The sequence below is a fragment of the Chanodichthys erythropterus genome, chromosome 5, assembly GCF_024489055.1.
Source record: "Chanodichthys erythropterus isolate Z2021 chromosome 5, ASM2448905v1, whole genome shotgun sequence".
NCBI lineage: Eukaryota > Metazoa > Chordata > Actinopteri > Cypriniformes > Xenocyprididae > Chanodichthys > Chanodichthys erythropterus.
Window position 1 is genome coordinate 3,227,057 of NC_090225.1, and position 10,444 is coordinate 3,237,500.

Genomic DNA, 10,444 nt, shown 5'->3' on the forward strand with positions numbered 1-10,444 from the left:
TGAAGTTGTGTTCAGGAATTATACAGACTGCAAGTGTTTAAAAAAAAATAGCGACGGCTCTTGTCTCCGTGAATACAGTAAGAAACAATGGTAACTTTAACCACATTTAACAGTACATTAGCAACATGCTAACAAAACATTTAGAAAGACAATTTACAAATATCACTAAAAATATCATGATATCATGGATCATGTCAGTTATTATTGCTCCATCTGCCATTTTTCACTATTGTTCTTGCTTGCTTACCTAGTCTGATGATTCAGCTGTGCACAGATCCAGACGTTAATACTGGCTGCCCTTGTCTAATGCCTTGAACATGAGCTGGCATATGCAAATATTGGGGGTGTACATATTAATGATCCCGACTGTTACGTAACAGTCGGTGTTATGTTGAGATTCGCCTGTTCTTCTGAGGTCTTTTAAACAAATGAGATTTATATAAGAAGGAGGAAGCAATGGAGTTTAAAACTCAACGCATGTACTTTCCATGTACTGAACTCTTGTTATTCAACTATGCCGAGGTAAATTAAATTTTTGATTCTAAGGCACCTTTAATGTCTTTGTGACGACCAAATGCAATCAATTATAATTTACTACTACGTTAGTTCCCATAAAAGATGATAATATATGTATAATATAACTGACAATATGACTGAATATTGGACATGTCCAATGTCAAAATATACAAATATTCATATTCAGATATTTTATAAGGACCCCGTGTCATTATGTCAAGGACTAATAGGGGTCAATGGACCCCTGGTTGAGAAAAACTGTTTTAGATGACATGCTCTTGCAAAATAGATGTAATGCTCCAAAGAATATATGCATTTGATCTACTTCGCTGAGACTCAAGTGACAACTTGTGTAAAATAATTTTAATTTGTATAAATATTTGTAATGAACAATAGTACACAACAATAATTTTAAGTAAAAAGTTTCATATTTATTTTTCACTGCACACACCATGGTAAAACTACATTTTTATACAATGATCCAACAACACAAACATAAACTGTACAACTGTACCTTATTTGGGTATTTTCATATAGGCTTAACATCACTCTTTTCTCTGCTTTTTCAGGATGGTTTGCACAGAACCTGTTTTGCTGTATTTTTAAATCATTTCTCTGTGTAAACATCTATGGTAAACATGCGCAACTCGGACTTCTTTCACCGTTGCGCCGCTTCGGCGTCTCGCGCTCTTGCACACCGCGTCAAATTAAAAATGGCGCGCGCGTTGTTTTCATTCTGCTACGCTGCTGTTTTCGAAAGCACGAGCGCGTCCTGTGCGAACTGCCCGTCATTTAGTAAAATAAGTTATAAAAGTAGCAGCAAGTCCTAGCTTGTAGCAAGTCCTAAGCGTGGAAGTGTTTCCATCATCTATTATTAAGGTAAGATGTGAAACTGTCACACAGTTGAATGTCAGTACAGTTATATTTGTCAGGCTGCAGCGTCTTCAGATTCATGCTCTTGTTGTTTCATGGCTTCACTGCATGCCTGAGTTTGGTGGAGTCTTTGGTGTTGCTCTGCGAATCGACCAGCACTAGAGGATTCTTCTGGTGGTTCTCAATAATGTCAGAAACGCTGCTGAAACGCTTGGGAGTAAGAGAAATGATAGTTTAGTGACTGACAGCTGACAACTTTTACCTCTTTTTGCCACATGCAATGTATTTGGACACTTAAAGGATTAGATCACTTCAGAATTAAAATTTCTTGATGATTTACTCACCTCCATGTCATCCAAGATGTTCATGTCTGTCTTTCTTCAGTCAAAAAGAAATTAACTCCAGGATTTTTCTCCATATAGTGGACTTCACTGGGCTTCAACGGGTTGAAGGTCCAAATGTCAGTTTCAAAGAGCTCATGATCCCAGACGAGGAATAAGAGTCTTATCTAGAGAAACCATCTGCCATTTTCTTAAAGAAAATTAAAAATGTATACTTTTTTAACCACAAATGTTTGTCTTGCACTGGTCTGCAATGCGCCACGCAAAACGTACTTCCACCTACGTCACGCGTGACCTTTTCGACATGATTACGTAATGCGTGGAGCATCACAGAGCAGTGCAAGATGAGCATTTGTGGTTAAGTAGTATATAAAATGTTTATTTTTTAAGTAAATGAGCGATGGTTTCTCTAGATAAGACTCTTATTCCTCGTCTGGGATCATGTAGAGCTCTTTGAAGCTGCACTGAAATTTGGACCTTCAACCCCAGTGAAGTCCACTATATGGAGAAAAATCCTGGAATGTTTTCATCAAAATCCTTCATTTCTTTTCGACTGAAGAAAGAAAGACATGAACATCTTGGATGACATGGAGGTGAGTAAATTATCAGGAAATTTTAATTCTGAAGTGTACTAATCCTTTAAGCTGCACTTATCTGAATGCGGCGTGCAGCGCAAAACTTTCATTTTTAAATGTGACCATGAAATCAAAATGTATGTAATCTTGCAGTATTTATTATAAATGATTTATCCATGCACATTTAAAAAAAAAATTAACGTGCCCTAGTAATCTTAAATAATCAAAATAAGTTCCCCTGCCTCTTGCAGCGAGGGCGGGGCAACCTGTCACTCACATGAGGTCCACCAATAGCAAACCACAACCATCAAATCAATCAAGTGTGAGTATCTGCAGGTTTGGGCATGCTGAAAGGTCTTTACAATTGGTTGTGAAAGCTGCCTGAGTAGGGTTAGATGGTAGTTTCTGTTGTAGCATTTAATTTTTCGGCACAACCATTTCTCTGACCTACAACTATCCAATCAACTGTGTCCAATCAATTCCCCATGGCCTACATTTGTCCATTTCACTCGGATCTATGTCACAATAGGGAAGAAAAGACTATCGCAACTTCTGTTTAGTGTTTAATGCTGACTTATAAGTGTTCAAATACTTTCTGGGGTCAGTGTATCACCATGTCCTTCTTTACCTCCTCTCCTTGTTTTTCTTTCCCCAAAGCATATTGTTTGTTGGAAGCGATGTAGCGGACAGGGATGTTGTAAACTCTGCTGTTGTAAAACACCACCAGGGTGTACGGCTGCTGTGCATCTACACCAGAGCTCTTCCTGAGCAGAAAAGACCCATCCTGAAATACAATCAGGCATAAGGAAATTTACATTCATGCATTTAGCAGATGCTTTTCTCCAAAGTGACTAGTTGCACTGCATTCAAGCTACACACTTTATCAGCTCATGCATTCCCTGGGAATAAAACCCAATGCTGTACTCTGTGAGCTACAGGAATGATAGCAGCCAGTATTAATTTTGTGATTTGTGATGTTTTAAGATTATCTGCATTGTTTGATAACCATTTGGCAAACTAGTGTTTGCTCCACATTTCTAAAGTCTGCCAACAGTCTTGTCAATGTCCACATTTTCTGGTTTTTAATATATTAGTACATTTTGAGTTTATTTATTTTCTACAATTCTTTCTCATTTGCTGTCATGAACCCTTTTCATATTTTGGGGGTTCTCAGAAACGGCATTCGTATATAGTGGTGAACGTAAAAAAAAAAAAAAAATATATATATATTTTCATTCCTATTTGCTCTGGTAGCAAAAGAAACAAAAAACACAACAGTGTTTCTGTGACTTTTTTTTTTCCCCAAAAGAGGAAAAACTAGGAGATTGAAAAATGTGTCAAATTTGCTGTCACTCCCTCGGCCGTTTAATTAGAAAAACTCACACAGAAGGGATGCTCCAATCATTTGGCCGCAGATCAGTATCAGCCGAAAATCACTAAATTTTGCCAATTTCACAAACTGATCACAATTTGACCACGTAAAACTGTAAAAAGTTGCTGCCAGCGCACATGTAAAATGTTTACAGGTGAGGCCATGTTCTGGTTTGTAACTTTGTGAAACATTAGCAAACCATAGTAAATCGCAAACTTTATTTAGAGTAGGTTGTCAAACGAGCCAACACAAGAAATAACATGAATCCTCACGGAGTGAAATTGACATGCTGCTTGGCTAAAGCTATAAGACTTCTGGGATCATAACACAGTGTTTTCCAATGTCATTTGGAAGTTTATCCAATGGAAACTGGGGCTGCGTTTGAAACTGCATACTTCCCTACTATATAGTAGGTGAAAAACAGTATGTGAAAATCATTATGATATTATCATTTCCATGAAGATATTTTGTAAATTTCCAACCGTAAATATATCAAAAATTTATTTTTGTGAGTGGATATGCATTGCTAAGGACTTCATTTGGACAATTTTAAAGGTGATTTTCTCAATATTTTATTATTATTTATTTTTTTTCAGATTCCAGTTTCTCAAATAGTTGTAACGCGGCCAAATATTGTCCTAACAAACCATACATCAATGGAAAGCTTATTTATTCAGCTTTCAGATGATGTATAAATCTCTTTATGACTGGTTTTGTGGTCCAGGGTCACATATGTACTTTCTAATCATGTCAAGCATGAATAGTAACAAAATTAATCAGTACATTGCATCACTTTTTCTTGGGTTTTCTCAGCAGTTTTTTGTTGTTGTAGAGTTATAAGCCATTACTTTTAAGTATGCCACTTGAAATAATGTGAAATTCAGGGCGTAAGAGGTTAACAGTGACAGTCAGAGCTTACAAATCACTTATAAAGCTTAAATGATCAGGATCGGCCACTTATGACGACAAGAAATCGGTATCGGTACCAATGTAAAGGTTATATAACATGAAATGCAATGTTATAATTGTACATCGAATGATGAAAATATAAAAAACTTTGCTAGATTTACAATGATAACAACTTTGGAAAGTTCCATTAACTTGCTTCTATTGCATTTGCTGGAATTTAGCTTTGTCAGTATAGCTTTGTAAAATGCAGCAGTGTTATTTTTGTGCAAGTCGAACATGCCTTAGCTGAGCGTATGAGAGCGTCCTCTGCTGTCTTGCGGTCACAGCTGCTGGCATACCAAACCTTTTTATACACACCAGCTTCCTGTGTGAGAGAACAGGATTACTTAGTCTGACAGAGTAAGTGCATGCTGGGATGTTCTTGATTATAGTAATTGTGCTGCAAACTGAGACACACAAACATCAGGGTCATTTTTCATTCTCTGTCAGAGGAAAACCTTGTCGATTAAAAAATGAAAAGATACAAGTAAAGAAGTAAATGCATTTAAAGTGAAGTCAGAAACAGAATCTTAATCACCTCCTCAGCATCTCTAGCTGATCTGCTCTCTGAAGGCAACGTCCCTCTGCCTGTATAAATAATATTAATCAACAAACAGAAAAGGAAAGGCTTGACAGCCCTGTTAGAAAGCTCTGATGTTTATTGCATCTATTACAAACTAAAAAAGTGTGAATCTTACTCTGGGAGGGAAGCTGTCGAGGCAGAGGCATCCTATAGCAGAAAAGGAGTTTGGTTCTGGTTAGTAATATTGTGGTAGTTAATGCTTACGGTCGAAAATTAAACCTTACTTCTTACTTGGCTCGATGGAACCCTGTTGGCGATGGGTTCACCATGGTGTCCGGTGGGCTTCGTGATATAGCTAACGGTGCGGTTTTAGTTGATGAGACTGTAACAGAGAACGTATGACTATTAGTAGATGACTTTAAACCAATAAAAGGTCATAGTTAACATTGTACTTTATAAACGTCCTGGAAACTCTCATGTTGGTTACAAGCCACAACAAGCAATTGGCTATATTCAGAAATGCATAGCTCTACCATTACTATTTGTGCATGTATGCAACTATGCGTGCAATGATCTGCCAAATTGAGCATTATATAACAGAGCTTACTTTGTGGAACAATGCATCAGTTTGACTGCCAAAAGTTGACCTATTCTTTAACTTCAACGTGTTATAATCTTTTCCATTCTGAACATAGCCATTGCTTTTGTTATTCTCATCATGGGGGATTTTGATAATTACCTTCACTCTCTCTTTGAGGAATGCTTGGCTTCTGCAATAATGGATGAGTATTTTCAGAAAATGTTTTGATTTGAAATAATTCATGACTGTTTTTAAAGAAATAAGATAATTGAGTGTGTACCGGTATTGAAGCAGGATTTGGTTTCTTCCTAAAACAACAGGAGTGATGAACTGTTAGTGAACCTGATATTATGGCAGAGTTTTTATATTAGAGTTCAAGGTTTACGGGTCTTACAGGTCTCTAGGTCGAGGTGTCGGTAATGATGTTCTCCGGGCATCTGTGGTCTCCTCGGGTCTTTCGTTAACACCTAACGAGTGTCAGACACACGTTGCATAGGTTTGTTTTTCAATGACTGTATTCATTTGCTCAGGTTTAGTGTAACTGATACTCACTGTCATCTGCGTCACACACCTCATACTCGTCCTCTGATTGTTCCTGCTCACACACAACAGTGGAACAAGACCGTCAGTATATTCTCATTTCAAAACATGCATTTTGCGCTGTTAATTATGTGCATATAGGTCTGATCGCTTATTTACATGGATATCGCGTGTACATGGTAACACTTTACAATAAGGTCTCATTTGTTAACATTAGTCAATGCATTAGCTAAGATGAACTAACAATGATATATATACTGTATAACATTATGACCACCTTCCTAATATTGTGTTGCTGCCAAAACTGCCCTGACCCATCAACTCCTCTAGACCACTGAAGGTGTGCTGGGGTATCTAAACCAAGATGTTAGCAGCAGATCCTTTAAGTCCTGTAAGTTGTGAGGTGGAGCCTCCATGGATAGGACTTGTTTGTTCAGCACATCCCACAGATGCTCGATTGGATTGAGATCTGGGGAATTTGGAGGCCAAGTCAACACCTCAAACTCGTTGTTGTGCGCCTCAAACCATTCCTGAACCATTTTTGCTTTGTGTCAGGAGCATTATCCTGCTGAAAGAGGCCACAGACACCAGGGAATACCGTTTCCATGAAAGGGTGCACATGGTCAATGCTTAGGTAGGTGGTACGTGTCAAAGTAACATCCACATGGATGGCAGGACCCAAGGTGTCCCAGCAGAACACTGCCCAAAGCATCACCACCAGCTTGCCTTCTTCCCATAGGGCATCCTGGTGCCATGTGTTCCCCAGGTAAGAGACGCACACACACCCGGCCATCCACGTGATTCATCAGACCAGGCCACCTTCTTCCATTGCTCCGTGGTCCAGTTCTGATGCTCATGTGTCCACTGTTGGCTCTTTCGGTGGTGGACAGGGGTCAGCATGGGCACCCTGACTGGTCTATGCAGCTCCATACGCAACAAACTGATGCACTGTGTATTCTGACACCTTTCTATCAGAACCAGCATTAACTTCTTGAGCAATTTGAGCTACAGCAGCTCGTCTGTTGGATCGGACCACACGGGCCAGCCTTCGCTCCCCACGTGCATCAATGAGCCTCGGCCGTCCATGACCCTGTCGCTGGTTCACTTTTGATAGATACTGACCACTGCAGACCGGGAACACCCACAAGAGCTGCAGTTTTGGAGATGCTCTGACCCAGTCGTCTGGCCATCACAATTTGTCTCTTGCTCAAATCCTTACGCTTGCCCATTTTTCCTGCTTCTAACACATCAACTTGGACAAAATGTTCACTTACTGCCTCATATATTCCACCCGTGATGAAGATATAATCGGTGTGATTCACTTCACCTGTCAGTGCTCGTAATGTTTTTTTACTATTAGTAGTAGTAGTAGCATTTCTTGCTTATATTATTGATGATTTAATTGATCAATACTCACTGGAGTCAATGTTGGCCTTCTGGTGTGCATTCTGTACGAATAGATAAAACATGAAAAAGTTTATTTGTTTTTCATTTGTGCATTAAACTCTTTTAATACATTTATCTCATGTATATTTTGTAGTGTTCTGACAGATGGCTGTGACATTTTAAAATGTTTTGCATTGTTAGATAACCAAAGTAATGAAAAAATAAGAATATATGCAGCTATTGTATTTTGATAGAAACTATCAAAATGGTAAATGTTCGGAAGGCTGCTGAATAATTGAACGGTGTTAAATGCAGTGCTAATTAAGCGGTTTGTAATTATCATCAGTTCAGAATTAGTGTGTAATACCGTGGACTGGCTTTAGGGGGCACCATCTGCGTGTTCGGCTGAAGGGTCGCATTACTTCTGCTGATAAGAATAGAACATTGACAGAGAACATCAAAATAAAAGAGGGAAGCATGTGCTGTGTCTCACTAACAAATGAAATGAGGAAGTTTAGGAGTCAAGATTGACCGAGTATAGTGTGGATTTTAACGTGAATCTATAGCAACATCTTCATGCACTGTGAAGTGTAATTGAATTACTCTAGTAATTACTGCTAAGTTTAATGTTTGTAATATACATAAGATAATTTGGAAGTTTTACCTTTTCTTAGACTGTGAATTCTCCTATAAACAGACACAAAGCATTTTTTTTTTCAGAGCATTTTAGAAGCTTAAACGACATTAAATCTGTCAAGAACATGTCCAGGTCATAGTTCATGCCAAAATCATTAAAATAATTATTATGCATGGTGGTATTTGTTGTACCATCTGTAATTTATGCTGATTTTAACTAGGATCACCACTATATACATATTATAGTAATGTGATTTTAGGGAAACTATTAATTTTCTGCACAAAATGCATGTTTTTATTCTTTTATTTTGATTTTGCAGTGAAATATGGTCTGAATATATAACCATGACCTGAACAAAAGCTCACCTTTGTGTCAGGAACCTCATAGAAATCTGAAAAGCAATATATGTGATTTCAATATTTGATCAAAGAAATCTTATGAAACTGTGCACTTCTTGAAAAATAATCTCTCACCCGGACCGTTTCCTCGAGTAGGAACAAAAGGTTTGACCCCTCTGTTAACTGCCGGCTCTGTAAATAGACCTCATTAGAGCTTGATTTACTAATTGCAGTCATAATAATAAAAATAATTCAGTGTGCTACAACGTTTTAAAAGCCTTGCATAAGCGTTTCTTTATCATCTCACTTGTTAGTGTTTTCTCAGTGGGGTCAATGTAATTATCTTCATCCATTTCGTCCTCTGGCTCAATGTAATCGCCCTGAACAGAGGAGAATGAGTGTTGTAGTATCAGGAGTTTATTGTGCGTTAAATTAAAGTGCAAGCCGTTATTACATCATCTTCCTCTGCCAGACTGCGGTGGGTCGGTCGCGGGGGTTTGTGCCTCTGTTGCAGATGGAAAGGAGTGTTTGGTTTTGCCGGCCGACCACGACAGCTGTCTGGTGTAGAAACACACAGGATGTCTGGTTTTATGTGCCATCACTGCTTAACAGAACTTTCCTTTCGTAGAACTGAACCTTTTAGTATGATGTCATCAGTTACTCAAACCCATTGCATGTTTTTTAATTCCGTTAAACACAAAAGGAGAACCTTTGAAGAAAGCACAGTCCATACAGTGACCAGGAGCTTTAAAAAAAAAAAGACATTTCATTTTGCAAAACATCTTCAAAACCTTTTGTGTTCCATGGAAGAATGTAGTACGGCTTTGGAACAACATGTGGGTGAGGAAATGATCGCCTAATTTACAGTTTTCAGTGAACTAGCCTTTAAAAGTCAACATGAAATGCTGTTTGCACCCCATTTTTCTTGTAAAATTAGATTCAGAGTGAAAAATGTAGGGCATGACTGACTGGTTTACAAAATAAAAGTTCTTGGTTGAGCGGCACGATTCTGGATCACATTTTGAGATCATGATTCTCCAATGATTCTGAATGGACAACTAAACAAAATAACTTGATTTACTACACACAATGTTAATTGCTGCAATCCATTTAAAATGTTTAATTATTTTGAATTAATTATTTTTAAAAAATCAGGTTGAATGAATGATTCAATGACTCACTCATAAATACTTCACTTGTTTCATTACTGGATGAATCAGGGTTTTTGAACGAATCACTTGAATGAATGATTCAATGACTCGCTCATAAATATTTCCCATGTTTCATTACTGGATGAATCTGCATTTTTGAAAAAATCTCTTTAATGAATAATTCAATGACTCATAAATACTTGTTTCATTACTGGATGAATCAGCGTTTTTGAACAAATCAGGTTGAATGAATGATTCAGTGACATACACTCTAAAAAATGCTGGGTTAAAAATAACCCAAGTTGGGTTGAAAATGGAAAAACCCAGCAATTGGGTTGTTTTAACCCAGTGGTTGGATTAAATGTTTGCCCAACCTGCTGGGTAGTTTTATTTAACTCAACTATTGTTTAAAAATGACTGTATTGCTTAATTAAAATTAACCCAAAGTATGTTGGAAATGAACATTTATTAATGTTCAATGAATAATTATTAAACAACAAACATTTATTAAATTGCTTATTAATACATTTATATTAATAAACTATTAAACGATTAAATTTATATTAATAAATTATTAAAGCTTATTAATAAACATTCACCTTTTGTCTATTATTGTTGTCTCTAATTGCATCTGGTTTTTAATTTCCCAACTATTTTGGGTTCA

At 37.4% G+C, this 10,444-nt stretch overlaps 1 protein-coding gene across 4 annotated transcripts in view; it reads right to left on the minus strand.

Moving 5' to 3' along the window:
• Positions 1–945: 945 nt before the first annotated feature.
• Positions 946–10,444, minus strand: part of blnk (B cell linker) — a 30,914-nt gene continuing 21,415 nt past the window's right edge. For 2 of the 4 annotated variants that reach the window (XM_067385680.1, XM_067385682.1), the window contains 17 exons: positions 9,084–9,187; positions 8,937–9,009; positions 8,765–8,821; positions 8,657–8,682; positions 8,319–8,341; positions 8,022–8,078; positions 7,686–7,716; positions 6,281–6,323; positions 6,123–6,195; positions 6,009–6,036; positions 5,888–5,918; positions 5,440–5,530; positions 5,324–5,355; positions 5,164–5,213; positions 4,867–4,950; positions 2,934–3,089; positions 946–1,599 (listed from right to left, as the gene is read on the minus strand). In XM_067385680.1, the coding sequence (XP_067241781.1) occupies positions 1,483–1,599; positions 2,934–3,089; positions 4,867–4,950; positions 5,164–5,213; positions 5,324–5,355; positions 5,440–5,530; positions 5,888–5,918; positions 6,009–6,036; positions 6,123–6,195; positions 6,281–6,323; positions 7,686–7,716; positions 8,022–8,078; positions 8,319–8,341; positions 8,657–8,682; positions 8,765–8,821; positions 8,937–9,009; positions 9,084–9,187 (1,076 nt within the window). In that variant the 3' untranslated portion in view covers positions 946–1,482. Of the gene's footprint in view, positions 1,600–2,933; positions 3,090–4,866; positions 4,951–5,163; positions 5,214–5,323; positions 5,356–5,439; positions 5,531–5,887; positions 5,919–6,008; positions 6,037–6,122; positions 6,196–6,280; positions 6,324–7,685; positions 7,717–8,021; positions 8,082–8,318; positions 8,342–8,656; positions 8,683–8,764; positions 8,822–8,936; positions 9,010–9,083; positions 9,188–10,444 lie in introns of all 4 variants that reach the window. The other 2 variants (XM_067385679.1, XM_067385681.1) reach the window with 1 other exon arrangement.